The sequence below is a fragment of the Triplophysa rosa genome, linkage group LG18, assembly GCF_024868665.1.
Source record: "Triplophysa rosa linkage group LG18, Trosa_1v2, whole genome shotgun sequence".
In the NCBI taxonomy this organism is placed as follows: domain Eukaryota; kingdom Metazoa; phylum Chordata; class Actinopteri; order Cypriniformes; family Nemacheilidae; genus Triplophysa; species Triplophysa rosa.
Genome location: NC_079907.1, coordinates 13,694,494 through 13,710,287, shown reverse-complemented (window position 1 = coordinate 13,710,287; position 15,794 = coordinate 13,694,494). Strand labels below are relative to the sequence as shown.

General features: G+C 38.2%; 1 protein-coding gene across 5 annotated transcripts in view; it reads left to right on the top strand.

Annotated features, from left to right (window-relative positions):
- trrap (transformation/transcription domain-associated protein) overlaps positions 1–15,794 on the top strand; it is an 80,207-nt gene that overhangs the window by 47,268 nt on the left and 17,145 nt on the right. For all 5 annotated transcript variants that reach the window (XM_057358721.1, XM_057358722.1, XM_057358720.1 and 2 more), the window contains 6 exons: positions 85–280; positions 462–727; positions 4,367–4,467; positions 8,641–8,842; positions 9,994–10,155; positions 15,692–15,782. In XM_057358721.1, coding sequence (XP_057214704.1) covers positions 85–280; positions 462–727; positions 4,367–4,467; positions 8,641–8,842; positions 9,994–10,155; positions 15,692–15,782 — 1,018 coding nt within the window. The remainder of the gene's footprint in view (positions 1–84; positions 281–461; positions 728–4,366; positions 4,468–8,640; positions 8,843–9,993; positions 10,156–15,691; positions 15,783–15,794) is intronic.

Sequence of the window (15,794 nt, the reverse complement as noted above, 5' to 3'; positions counted from 1 at the left end):
CTTGCAGGTTTCGTCCACTCATTAGATGTTTAACATGAAGCACATCCTCATGTTTGTTTCTGGAATATTCTGATTATTCTTCAGGCGGCCCAGCAGATCATCGAGCTACAGGAAGCTGCGCAGATTAATTCAGGGCTCCAGCCCACCAACCTGGGGCGCAATACAAGCCTTCACGACATGAAGACCGTAGTGAAGACCTGGAGAAACAGACTACCCATTGTCTCAGATGATCTCTCGCACTGGAGCAGCATCTTCATGTGGCGGCAGCACCATTATCAGGGTATGCTTGAGACATGTGTACAGTTTACATATACATATTAACCTTTTCCAGAGGATTCATTATGTATGCATAAGAATACAAAATAAGAAACTAACCACTCGACATGAAACTGATGTGTGAGTGTGTAGTTTTTCCTTCCTCTAGTGAACAAAATTCTGACCCTGTATAAATTCTTTCGCAGCCATTGTGACTGCTTACGAGACCAACACGCAACATGACCCAAACACTAATAATGCCATGCTTGGCGTACATGCCTCCGCGTCAGCCATTATTCAATATGGAAAGATCGGCCGGAAACAAGGTCTGGTCAATGTTGCCTTGGACATTCTGAGTCGCATCCACACCATCCCCACTGTGCCTATTGTAGACTGCTTCCAGAAGATCCGCCAGCAGGTTAAATGCTACCTGCAGTTGGCCGGTGTCATGGGCAAGAATGAATGCATGCAGGTGAGTAAACGATCAATCTGTCCAGTATTCCAACACAATCTCACGGGAACACGTAACTATTTTGCGAGGTGGCTTATTCGTATAAATTTTATTACAACTTCTAGGGGTAGGTTGCAATAAAGGGTAAAGACACTCTCCCAGCCATCAAACCAAAGAACATCAGGTTAACTTTCATGGTATTTATTGTTCAAAATAAATATAACTAATAGATAACAAGACTTTGATTTGTTGAAATGAATGTACAGACAGGCAGGTCTTTAGTCATACAAAGCTTGTCTTGAAGCGAGTTTATGATAGTGATAGGGTGACCCCTGGCCCAAAATAACAAACATAACAATTCTACTAAGTAAAAAGGGAGAAATAACAAACCTGTTAAGATGAAAAACAATACAGAAATTTAACCTAACTACTTTAACATAAACAAAGGCAAACGAGCTTCAAACCAAAAAGGGCAGCTCACCCCTGCGAATGAACTTTCTCTATTGCTTGTGTTTGGATTGATAATGTAATGGACATAAAAGAAAACTATACAGAATTATGTTGTGTTGGCCTGCGGCTGCCGGTGCCCCGAGCTCTACGACCGGCCCGAAAATCGTAAGAGGCTCCAATTCCACCAGCTATCGGACTTTTGAAAGCAAACATTCTTGGCAGCAACCAATCACCGTCACGGGGCGGAGCCACAAATGAACTCGTATTGACTGCGGGAGACAAAGTGCGAGAGAGAGAGAGAAGGAAACACACACAGTAAGAAAAAACTTGGCATCCCAAATCACAGTATCGTAACAGTTTGTATAATATTATTAGTGCGGTTTAGTGCGATCTGCTTTCGCATCAGTGATGTTAAGTTTAGCTGTCAGGTTAGGGGTGGGGCTTCATGCTGTATGAATTTATACGAATTAGCCACCTCATAACGTTGTTACAAATTTGTGTGAGATAAGCTTGAATATTCAATTCAATATAAAAAAAGGTGTAATATTAAAATATTAGGGATTGGAACATTGGATTCATGGTGCTATTGAGACAATAAGTGGAGATTCACTGATATTATAATAATAATAATAATAATAACTTTATTTTCTATAGAGCCTTTAAAGTGCATCTCAAAACGCTTTACAAGTAAAATTCAGTACAAAAACAATCCACAGTTGTGAAATTGAACAATAAAAATAAAAACATACAAATATAAAATACAAAAATCAAGTAAAAGCTACCATAAATAAATGTTTTAAGACGAGATTTAAAAGTACTAAGAGATTTAGACTGCCTTATCTCATTCGGCAAAGCATTCCATAATTTTGGATCTAAAGAAGAGAAAGCCCTATCACCCATCGATCTCAACCGGGTTGATGGAATAGTTAAAAGACCAGTTTCGGATGAGCGAAGGTCACGCACTGGAGTATAGGGAATTAAAAGCTCAGATAGATATTGGGGTGCAAACCCATGCAAAGACTTGTAAGTAAGCATTAAGATTTTAAAATCAACCCTAAACCTAACAGGGAGCCAATGCAAAGACTCCAAAATAGGCGTGATATGATCACTTAGCCTAGATCTTGTCAGGATTCTGGCAGCAGAATTTTGCACAACCTGCAATTTGTTTAGGGTAGCTTTAGAGACCCCAGCCAACAACGCATTACAGTAGTCGATACGGGAAAAAAACACAGAGGTGTAAATCAACCTCTCAGTGACGGAGCATGTCAACATCGGCCGTAATCGACTGATATTTCTAAGATGAAAGAACGATGTTTTGAATATGAGGCTCAAAAGTTAAATTGGCATCAAAAACCACCCCCAAATTTCTGAGTTTAGTTTGAAACTCTGTGGTGGAGCCGTCGACAGTTGTATTAACTGACACAGCCTTACGTAATTGATGGGGAGAACCAATGAGCATTACCTCAGTCTTATTACTGTTGAGACAGAAAATTTTGCGACATCCATTCCTTTACCGTAGAGATACATTTAGAAAGAAAATCAACAGGTACACAATCATTGGGCTTTATAATCGTTATCGGTCGCTAAAAGCAATTTTTCACAGTTTAAAAACAGCCGATAATGACAAGTCAGATACATATTTTCAATCTGAAGAGTTGAGGAAAATTCAATGAATTTGTGCTCCGTATACAGAAAATGTTCAGAAACATCACTAGTTTGATGTTCAATATTAATAGTCATTATACGAGTTAATAACATTCTGAAAGTTAAGAAATATTCATCTTCAGAATTGGTATAGGTAGATATCACTCTGAATAATCTGTATCGGTGGAAAAATTTTGTATCGGTGCATCTCTAAAAAATCTTTTAATATATAATGTAAATATAAGCTGTGATGTACATGATGTACAAATGTTGCAATACCTTAAAAATAGAAATAGAAATAGAAAAAATAGTATAGGTTAAAAAAAAAGACAAACACTATTAAGCGAAATTTCAATTATAATAATATGGGGTTTTAATTTTTGATATTGAATCTTTTTGCAACAATTTTTAATACACTTAACAGTATTATTTAAAGATTTGATTATGCATTCAACTTATTTATGCAATTGCAGAAAATGCAATTTAGTTTTTCTGTATCTTTACTGCTGTCAGTCTATTTTACCAAATCCGGTTTACAGTGTCAACCCACCTGCTCATTTTACTGTTACCCAAAGTCTCTTGATCCAAGTAACGCAGCTCTCATTAGGCTGTGAATGACTGCATTGCTGTCAGAGTAAGAAACGCATTGCAAACAGTGTAAGGAATGGAGCTCTTGCTGCAGCATTCGCTTAAGCCTGATTAATGGAGCTGCCTCAGCTGAGCTCAAGTCATTAAACTACCATTGGATTTAATAAGTCTCTCTCTCACTCTGCTATCACTTGGACCTGTTCTGTTTCTTTTATCATTGGCTCTGGCACACTCTGAACCACTGACTCTCACCTGGCACTCTTATATTGAGCTACAGAGATGTCTATAGATGATATAGTCTGTTGTCAGCAGTTTCCACTTTTGATGTTGAAGGAAACACAAGCTGGCCTGGTCCAAAAAATGACAGGGATCCCTGAACTGTATTACAGTGTCTTTACACAAATAATTTAAGGATTTTCAGTTTATTTTAAGCTTAAAATCTCAATGAAATCACATTTTTTTGCATTAAGTACGACTATAATGATATCAGTAGTTTGTAGGTGGCTTCAAGGATACTAGTGTACTCCAAAATGTTGACAAAGTTTGCATTTAGAAGACAACATCATTCAAAACCTGACGAAAATGGATTGCCAATTTTTATAACATCATCATGCACTTCAGCTTCTCATCATGCTGTGAGGTCAACTAAACACCGTTAGCTATTTTAAACTTCCTGTAACAGTGAAAATGACGTCAATGCATAGAACCAGTGCAATTCAGAGAGTCTTAACTTTAGATACTGTTAAATTTACCGTGTCTTGCATTCAAAAATGTAAGCCATTGTTTTGTAGACACATATTTCAAGAAAAACCTTTTCTTCTTAGCCATCTCAGAATATTGAACATCATCAGAATTCTACAAAAACTGGCGTATACCATGTTTTTTAGGATGTAAAATCATTCTAGGTGAGAATATGAAAAATTCATATCTGTAAAATAGGAGGAATTTCAAATGCAATCATTGTTATTGTGTTGTCAGGGTCTGGAGGTGATCGAGTCCACTAACCTGAAGTACTTCACCAAGGAGATGACCGCAGAGTTCTACGCACTCAAGGGCATGTTCCTGGCCCAGATCAATAAGTAAGAGTTGATCCCTGGCTTTGTTCATCTTCTCTCCTCTTCTGCCTGTCACTTTATCGAGCCTTCTCTTTATTTCCCTCTCGCGCGCTTTCTTCACCTTTAATCGACGCCGTCTGCGTTATCTCAGGTCCCGTGCGATCTGGTTTGCCCTAACATTAAAGAGTCTGTGGGACAGATCATTAAGAGCTTAGTTCTTGAAATGAACATCAACAACAAAGAGTCATTATGGGCGGGGTAGATAAACATCTGCGTGTTTGTGCCGCTAATCATCACCGCTAAACCTTAGACCAATAATGAGGTCAGAAAAGATATTAGCAGTCAATATGAGAATATGATGAGTAATTAACCTTTTATAGCATGTCTGCAGCAGAGGATAATGGTGCTGAGCTCATGATGAGTGATCATCTCTTGCAGCACTTCTATTGAGTGGCATTTTCATGAGTCGATCTCGGTGACAGTCTGTCATTTAATGGGTTCACTTTTTAGAATACAGTAGATTTATTTTTATTGCGTTCGGGTTAGTTGCATTCCAATGGCAGACGTTAAACAAACAGATACGGATCAGTGACTAATACAGATTTATGAGACAATGGAAAATCTAGTTTTTTATGAAAGACAAAGAATTGTTTATTTTTGTTTGTTTGTTTGTTTGTTTTCTTATCAATATTTGGTTTTAGTGAATCTAAAAATGTCTAGTGTAGCCATTAAATAAAGCTAATATAAATACTTTTTTAAACATTTTTAAGCTGCAGATTTATAAGTTGAAGAACTGTTGATGATAAAGCAAGCTGCAATTTTATGTTTTAAACAGAGATTGCAATATAGAGGCTAAATTTATGGATTTTCTTTGTGTTATAAATATCATAAATATCTTTGTGATTTCTTGTGGTTATTCCATTTGACATCCTGAACTAACTTTGCCACTTAAAAATATTTCGGAATTGAAAGAGTATGCTGACCTTTAAACACAGTAAAGATGGTTCTTCTCTGTGTGATATTTCCTGTTTTCTATTTATGACAATAAATGTCTTCCTGCATGTTGGTTAAACCACACTGACTTTGAATTGGCAGAGTTTTTCAAATGTTAATAATATTCCAGATAGGGGTGTAACGATACACTCAGCTCACGATTCGGTACACATCTCGATACTGGGTTCACGGTACGATACACATCTCGATATTTTGAACAAAATTAAAAATTCAAATAACATTTATTTTCAAAATATTAATATTTTCAGTACTTATTTTGTTGCACATACAACTTAATAAAGAATTTTAACATTTTAAGGCTTAACTGAAATTAGAATTAAGATCAAATTTTGATTTAGTTTTAGTCAGTCTTTTGACTAAAATACAATTTAGTTTTAGTCATCCCAATTTATCATAGTTTTAGTCTATTTTTAGTCGACGAAATCTACATTATATTAGTCTACTAAAATCTATCTGGATTAACTCATTTAATTGGTGTAATTAAATGTTCCATACAAAGATTTAACTGTTTCGACATAATTTACTTGACCTTGGAATTAAATGAAACCAGGTCATTACCTTTATTTTTCAGAAAAGTTGAGTAACTACTGGATATGCATTGTTGTAACACAGAGAATATTAGACCATGAACGACATGTAGCAGTTCATTCAGTCTCATTTTGACTCGATTGACTCGTTCGTTCAGTGAAGGGCGTGTTCATTCAGTACATTCAACCAATGAAACGCTCTGACAGAGCTCACACTCAAGCGCTATTGGCTTGTGTCTCTTTGAAGCTGCGCTGTCTTTGCTTGAGACCGTAATAAATGAGAAAAATCTTTCAAAAAGATATATTACATAAACCGTTTTACATTTCTTCAATCATGCAGATCACATACTTGTTTTTTAGCAGGTCATTCGATCTTTTAATATACAGTACGACTCACTTCATCACTTCTCTGATCGAAACAGCGCTGGTTTCTTGTCTTACTTTATGTTGCATATCACGTTATGCAGCAGCTCACGTTAGCGGATAAACTAACATTGGCATTTAAAAACGTTTGTGCTGCCTTTTGTAATGAGTTTCGGGGTGACTCGCCTGCAGTCACGCTTCAAGTTTGCTGTGTTTTAACGGCGATTGTGAAGGAAAATATGACGCTTTGGAAACCACTTGGAGACACAGATTGTGTTTTGTGCTTCTCTCTCTACCGCATATGTGAGATAAGCACTCGTGACATGCTGGCGCAGAGTAGGCCACGTCTTGACCACTGAACGAATAGAATTAAACATATCGTAAAATATCCCCATCTCTCTACGATGCGCATCGTAACATTTTTGCATCTCGAAATATCGTAATACGAAGTATCGTTACACCCCTAATTCCAGAGCAAAACTGCTTTTCTTTTAGCAATGATAATAGTTGCTTTTCCCTTTTGTTGCCTTGTCACAAAGAGTTCTATTTCTAAAAATGAAAACATGATCAAGTACCTGTATCTTTTTAAATTACATCCATGTTAAAAAAAGAATTTTGAGCTTAATAGATCAAGACTAAAGTGACCGTCATTTAACTGAACCATCAACTCATTTAGATGAGGGCCCCCTTAGCAACACCTGAGCTCAGTACAGACCCCGTCTCTTCATCTTTTCCCCATCGTGGACGAATTGATGGCGACCCCAGAGCCCGGCGCTGGATTGAAATAGCTTATTAAATACACGTGCTGAATAATTAACTCAATAGCAATTTGCTAAATCTCTGCGATCAGCAGAACTTTCCTCCAGTCTCAGCAGGGCCCTGATGCAATCATTACATTTTCACTCTCTGTGAATATTAACGTAGGGATTTGATAAAGCAGCGGAGCTGTCGGAGGAAGACGTCTGTTCGTATGCTCTTCAGGCCCGACTTTCAGTAAAGGCCAAGAGCGCAAACACATTATACATGTCCACGACTGACAGAACGCTTCAGTGGATTTGGGCTCCCCTGACTCCCATCGCAATCAAGTGTAATTCTGTTGCTTGCCACGTACTCATTAAAAGTTCTCATTATACGTGATTGGTTTAGTAGGTGTGTCATGTTGGGGTAACAGTTGGAGATGTGATGGTGAGGACGGAGGATTGGTGCATCGATGACGACTCACTGTTATAATGCGCTTTATTAGTCTCTCTTAGTTTCTGTTCTTAAACTGCTTCTATAAAGGGCTCTAGGTAAGATGTGCTCAGGGGACAGATTCTCAAAGCTCTAAAGTGGCTGGTGAAACAAAATATTGGACTCGGTCAGCTGATTTTTGTTAGGTTTTTGAAATAATGGTGATGTGTTCATCAAGATACTCCTTGTTGTCTGTTGAAGTTCCTGCAAAGACTGAATTTATAATTACGACTTGTTTCGTATGCCTTCTATTTACGGTTGCAGATGTTTTATTGACTTTAAATTGCTTGTGGGTCATTCCGTCGAGTGCCATTTGCTTGTAACCCTCTTCAAAATTAAACTTGATTTTTTTTAAACAGAATCTAAGAACGTGCATATTTTACTGTTCAAAATGTGTATTGGTCAATCTCGGGTTATTGGATGCATTTTTGTAACAGGACTGAAAGTAACAGGACTGAATTTTTAGCATAGAATTAGCAAAAAAAAATGTTTTTTTAAATAAACAAACAACCTCTAAAGGAATAGTAGAGGTTACAGGACTTTAAATTGACTATTTAAATTCAACACCCCCAGTCACACCTTCAAAATCATAACATACAGAAAAAATTACTTTTAGTTTTTCTCACACGGCCTTCAGACGATCCAGATTATGCAATTTTCTGTTCTGAAAATATGTCTTGTATGTTTCAAGGTTTTCAAAAGGGCAACAGGACTGAGTAAAAACTGAAATATATTAAAATGCGTATTTTGTCTACAATATTATGGGTTTCTTCTTAAAAAAAAAAAAAAAAGAGGTTATTTACAGCAAATGGGATATAGAATCGCACTAAAATCCAAATGAACGAACTAAGATTTCTGATGGATTTAATTATTATTATTTGATGGTATCAATACATTGATAGCCAAGATGTATAACACGTTTTTCTTGGTAGTGAGGGACAGAAATGGCACCAATTTGGTGCAGTGGCCCTTATGTTCTTTAGATCGTTGTGGTGTTGACTTTACGCACAAAACATCTCTCCAAATGCATGCTTATTTAAATATTTCCTATTTCTTCTTCCAGGTCAGAGGAGGCAAATAAGGCATTCTCAGCTGCGGTGCAGATGCATGATGTTCTGGTGAAGGCCTGGGCTATGTGGGGCGATTACTTGGAGAACATCTTTGTCAAAGACCGCCAACCCCACCTCGGCGTATCTGCCATCACTTGTTACCTACACGCCTGCCGCCATCAGAACGAGAGCAAGTCCCGCAAGTACTTGGCAAAGGTAAGATCTCTTAGTGGTTTGCAAATGTACTCATTTTAAAAATAAACTAATAATGTCAACCTGACTGATTGATTGTTGGATGTCAGAACTGACTAGTTGTGACCCGCTCTGCCACACTACTCATAAAGTGGCACAAATGCCCAGCGCAACCAAATTGTGTCTCTTAAACAGTTTAACAGCCATCTTGATTGTGTCAAACGTGCCCAGTAGACAGACTCCTTCAATTACCAGAACCACCAGCAGCGCTATCCCAACCAGAGGTTAAAAGCTTCATTCAACCTCTGTCAGTCCAATCTACACCGTTCTCTGTAGCCTGACCCCTCGCGACGCCCGCATAAGCCAACCAATAAAACACCCCGTGAACTCTCCCGTGGGTCGTGACCTGTGAACAGAGGGGCCACGGTGGCCCAAACGTAGTCACAGAGAACAACGTGTGCTCGCTTTTTCTCTCTGCTTTTCAGGTAAAGTGGTCAGCTCAGACGCACAGACTGCGTATTAATAGGGCAGCATCTTTTTTCCACAGGCCGGTAATTAGTTTTTACCATTAAACCAATTTACCATAACACAGAGGCATACTCGGCACTCATTTTTGGTCCAATAAACCCATTCTGCTCTCTGATGGCTTTGTTAAATGGAGGGCATATCCGTGTCCCAAAAACACGCATCAGTGTGCTCTCTTTCTGAATTAATGCAGTTGCAGCAGAGGAGATGCTTCGCAGTGGGACCGATGAACCTCCAATGATGGATGTAATTATATTATTAGACCCGATGATGGCTTTTGTATGGATATCATACACGTGGAAGCCTGCTCGCATTGTATGCCACATCAAACAGCTCCACACCATTTGGCTTTTTCCACTGCGGGGTTTAATGCGAGGAGCACATTAGATTAGGTCTGGAGTGCCGCTGGCCACTAAAGCTACAGAGATGTTGGCGTAGTTTAGGCTTGATTAATGAGAATGGCTGTTCGCTGGTTATGGGTAATTATTCGCAAGCCGCTCGGCCTACCGCTGTCCTGCGCTTAAGGTCTCCATCAGACCTCAACTTGACGTTCCTTCATAAAAGAACCCACCAACCAAGAGTAGCTTACTGGTGGAAGTGATTTCTCGGTTCCTTTCCTTAATTGTCTGTCTCTGTCTTCACTTCCTCAGGTGCTGTGGCTGTTGAGCTTTGACGATAAGAATACTCTGGCAGATGCTGTGGACAAATACTGCATTGGAGTGCCGCCCATCCAGTGGCTGGCCTGGATCCCTCAGCTCCTCACATGTCTGGTGGGCTCGGAAGGGAAACCTCTCCTCAACCTCATCAGCCAGGTTGGACTTCTCTCTATACTACCTTTTGTTAGCCGCACATTTATATTTGACTGATCTATCCGCTTTGGGCGATACGAATCTGTTAAGTTAAATGAACATATGAAAGGCCTTGCTGTCCGTCTGATTGAGATGAATTTCTTTTGCTCTTTTCAGCAAGAGACAGTGTGCCTTTGTCAAATTTATGCGTACTGCTTCCCTTCTGCCTTTTTAATTATTTATGCAAAGCATTGTTATTAAGTTAATATCAAACGCTCTCGAACTGTGGAAACAGAACCGCAAATTAAACAAGAGACTAATTTGCCCTCCTTAATGGAGTTTTATTTCCAAGCCATTTAAAGAGCTCCTGAACTTCAAAGAGGAAACAGCTGCTCCTGGGGATGAGAGAGAGAGGCAAAGAGAGAGAATTTAAAAGTTCACCCAAATATGAAAATTCTGGCATCATTTACTGTTGTTCCAATAGCGTATGCACTCTAAAAAGTTGAACTGTGATTTAGTAGATTTTTTGTGAAATTATTCACACTCCAAACAACTGAGTATGTTTTAAAGCTGTGAAATCAATAAATTATGTTGTTTAAATTGAGTAAATGTAATTAAAAAAATTAAAGGTACAATGCGGGATGTTTTGTATGATCTATTAACAGAAATGCAATATAACATACAAACTGTGTCTTTAGATGTGTATAAAAACCTTACGTAATGAAAAGTTATGTTTTTATTACCTTAGAATAAACCAGTTGTATCTACATAGGGAGCGGGCCTATCTACATGGAATTTGTTATGTCGCGCAGCCATGTTTTGTACAGTAAGCTCTAACGGACAAACAGCTCTACAGAGCGCGTTTCGTATATGTTGGTCTTCTTCGTGTGTTTTTTTAGACGCAGTTTGCGTCATCACTGAGTTGAAGACGCACAAAGTAGTAAGTCGTAGTACGGAGAGAAGGAGGAGTCGTCGTCGTCTAGCTGAAGCAATTGATTGTTCTGTCTTAGAAGTTTTGATAAATTGGAGGACCATGCGTGTTGTGCACAAGAGCCGACAGAGCGTGAATCTCCGTCGTCAAAGAAGCGCAAAAGTGATGCTGCCAGACGAATTAGAGACAAACGGCGGCAGAAATCCAGGATAAACATCGGTGTATCTATTACCAGATGGAAGGCACTGTTGAAAGACAAATGTTTTCAAGGCGACGCCGAAGTTGCCTGTTTTCTGCTAGACTGGCAAGATAATTCAACATTTTCAATGTTTCCACTTTTTCAATGTTTACCAAACAACTGTTTTGTTGAAACGGTAACGTTAGCATTTTATACAAATGGCCATATAACCTCCGAATAATAATGTTTTTCCGTCCCTGCAGTACGTACTCCGGTTGTTCCTGACTTTACAAAGGGGGAGACAAACGTCTACTAACTTACACCTAACTGCCTATGTCGCTGTCAGATCAAACGCTTTGAACAGCGTTGCTATTTACGATTAGCTAACTTTAGTTACTTCACTACTCTCAGCGTGTACTAGATAGCACGCAAGAAATATACAGTATCTAATTATAGAATTGTAACAGTAACTTTCGCAATAGAATACATGTTAAATGATTAATTACGTTAATATATTGCCTTACCTTTGCAAAGAAACATCGTTGCTTGTATCACTGCTATCCGCTGTCTCAGTAGACGACATCTTTTTTTACTGTTGCAGCGACCGTCGTAATTCGAAAGGGAGGGGTGAGCAAATGACTCAGAGATTCGTTGCAAAACTATAATACAACGCTAGTGGCCGCTGATTTTCAAGAACTGCGTCTTTAAGTAATTCTAAGTAACTCAAATATTTCTATTAGATGTATGTAAAAAATATCATTTGTTAAGTAAATACTTATTTATTTTCATTAAATAAACTTATATTTATTATATATATATATATATTTTTTTTTTTTTCTGAGATACTGAATTTGGGATTTTCATTAGTTGTCAGTTATAATCATCAAATTAAAAGAAATAAACATTTGAAATATATCAGTCTGTGTGTAATGAATGAATATAATATACAAGTTTCACTTTTTGAATGGAATTAGTGAAATAAATCAACTTTTTGATGATATTCTAATTATATGACCAGCACCTGTATATATGGGTTGTTGACTTGACATGGCATTTTCACTGTCACGCAAGATAAAAATGAATATGATTAGTATTGTCATCATTTAAAATGCAGAAAATGGTTAAGCAGATCTTTATCTTACATGGGCCTGTTGTTATAAAACTGCTTTGTTATTAGATTTTGTAAAATTTTGAGCCAAATCTCAAAATTGTCCTATGGCTTGACTGTCTCAGGCATGGTTCAGTAAATTAAAACTTTAATAAATTAAAAAGAAAAGCATAAAAATGTTAATAAATACATCAGGCATAATTTTACAAGTGTCTATTTTAGTAAATGGCAATCTTTTTAGCCATCACTAATCTTAAAATAGTATCATTTTCAGCAGTTTTGAAAGGATGAAAGCAAATTTTGGGAAAAGTCATTGGGAAAAAATAATGTCATTTCACAATTTCATACTGAATAAATAACACTGAAAAAAAAGAGTGTAATGATGAATATAGATCTCTCTCATGCTATTAAGAGATTTTTTTCTTAATTCTTGCCATGTCACACCATAGGACATTTTAGTAAAAATGCTAAAAAAACAGGGAAAGAGTTGACTAATTAAGTGACACCTTATATTTTCTGAAACTTCAGACTTCACCCTACATAAATATGTCTATTTTTTCTTCAGAAATGGTGTTTTACAAAAAATCATTTTTTTTACTGCTTATTCGTCAACTACCCATATATATTAATGTCCCACTGAAAACATCACTTAAATGATTTTAAAAGATTTTAAGTTAATACAGCTGTTTATTTTTGTGAAATTGACTATGCCACTGAATTAGAGTGTGACTCTAAAAAAAAATGCATGAACAAGGAGGCGTTTTGAAGAATGTCATGGTTCCATCCTTTATTTTCCTAGTTTTCTGAACCCTACATTTGGGTGAGAATAAAATATTTTTTTCACTCATCATGACCTCCACTCTAGTTCTTTTTGGCATCTGAGAGCGTCCATGGGACGTAGCAGATCAGTCAGACCTGTTTTGTGAATTGGAAAAGCCTGTGGAAAGATCTGACTTATAGGAATGATTTGTTCACAAACTGCTACTTCTCTTTTGCATAAGCCAAGGAGAGTTCGGTGGAAAAAGTTTGAAAGCTCTGGCCTCATTCATTGTAAATGCATAGAAAAAGACATTCCTCAAAATTTTCTCCTTTGGTGATGATGAATAAATGATGACTTCATTTTCCTTTTCTCGGGGTGGACTGTTCCTATAACCTACTTATGAAGGTGCCAAAATCCTTCTCTCGTTCACTCCCAAACGAGTTTTGCGTGAAGCTCTGCCTGCCGTCTCTCCTCACATACAGCGACTCCTAATCTCTCCATTCAACTCACAAGCACACATACACTAGAAATGCTTCACTTTGAGATTAAGTGCACTTGAATGCCAGATAAGCACCAAATGAAATGGATATGTGTGCACACCGTCATCTCAATTAATGGAGTTGTCAGGGCCGTTTCGGGAATGACACGTATCCTTGTCGAAGGATCTTTTGGTCTGATCTAATGGGGAAAATGTAGTTGTTTTGTAAAACTCTCGAAATTTTCAAAGGATGAAGCACCTTTATCTTGGGCTCTGAATTATTTAACTGGGCTCCTCTTGGCGGGATGTTTTAAAAACGTTTGCTAAAATATTGATGAAGGTGAGCTGCGGGGTGCCTCGAGATGAAACCGAGGCGAGGAAAACTCTCAACACCTTTATGCACGCACACATGCCCTAAAATATGATGAGGCTTTTCGCCAATTTTAGGGGCGATCTCTTTCCCTTTCGCCTCGTTCATTTTTAATGCCACACTTAACAAGCTCTTAACAGAAGGCCATTGCTGCTTTTCATGTAAAAGCCCATCTGGACGCGGAGGTGTCTCTTTACGCCTAAAGGCCAGGCTGCTTTCTGAAGCAAGCTTGACGGAGATCGAGTTTCCTCTCTAATGGCCTGCTTGAGCTGGGTGCCGTGAGACCTGAGAGGGGCTGCGGCGAGTTTCACGAGGAACGCTGTCTGATGCTTCCATGCTCGTCCTTATTCCCCTCACACTGATATGGACACATTCACACCCTCACATATATCACAGTGGTGGGGGGGGGAAAGGAGAGGATGGAGTGATAAGGGCAATTCCAGTGTTATGGATGTGACATTTTCAGTCAAAACTTGAAATATAAATTCTCAGAATGTATTTATTACTGCTATATTGAAGCATTTGTTTATATTTTACTAAACTCCAGATGATTCGAGACAACAGAGTATCAGTCTATGCATGACATTTCTGTTTTAAAAGAGGGCAAATTAATGTGTTATGGATGTGACAAAAAAGGATGCATGTTTTTGAGAGACGACATACTTTGTAGGATTTCTGTGAATTAAAATGTGCAAACCAGAAGCAATAATATCCAACACATGGAGAAGGGATGACTCTTTAAAGAACATAAAATAGTTATCATATTTTAATTTTCGTGTGCTCATTTATGACGAATATGGAGTGTTACGGATGTGACAATTGCGTTACGGATGTGACAATTGTGTTATGGATGTGACCTTTGCATTACGGATGTGACAGGTGTGTTATGGATGTGACTATTCTGTTACGGATGTGACGATTGCGTTACGGATGTGACGATTGCGTTACGGATGTGACAATTGTGTTATGGATGTGACCTTTGCATTACGGATGTGACAGGTGTGTTATGGATGTGACGATTCTGATACGGATGTGACAATTGCGTTACGGATGTGACAATTGTGTTATGGATGTGATCTTTGTATTACAGATGTGACAGATGTGTTATGGATGTGACAATTCTGTTACGGGTGTGACGATTGCGTTAAGAATGTGACATTTGCATTACGGATGTGACTAATCTTTTACAGATGTGAACATTCTGTTACACATGTGACAATTCATTTTCCTGACTATGGAAAACAAAAAAAATATATTCTTTTTCACTTCGTCACCTGTCTGACATTGCTCAGCCAAACAGGTTGCCACTCTAGGCATTGGGTCAACGTTAAAAGTGCAACATAAAATTGTCTTTATAATTTTGAAAATCTAATACAAGAAAAACATTTGTCTTTGTGTAAACGCATTAGTGTCATTCTGACAAATACATGAGCTCTTAGGCCGAGCATTAAACAGTATGAACTTTTCTGTGATCTTTTTCAAGGGCACAGCAGATTTCACTGTGTGTGTGTGTGTAGTTCTGGCTTGACAAGCTTTTAGCGAGTGTCATATTGAGCCATGGTTTTAATCTGCCCTTGATGTTTGTCCATCTCCTCGTTCCCCCTACGGTTTCATTTTCAAAAGCCTGCACTATCACCGAAAAGTTTCAAAACATGTCAGCAGCACGTTCCCCGTTCTCACTCCGACCGAGCCCACAGGGACTATCTGAAATGTAATCCGCCACTGTTTCTCTTAGGTTGGACGTGTGTACCCTCAAGCCGTGTACTTTCCCATCCGAACCCTGTACCTGACGCTGAAAATCGAGCAGAGGGAACGCTACAAGAGCGGTACGAGGTTTT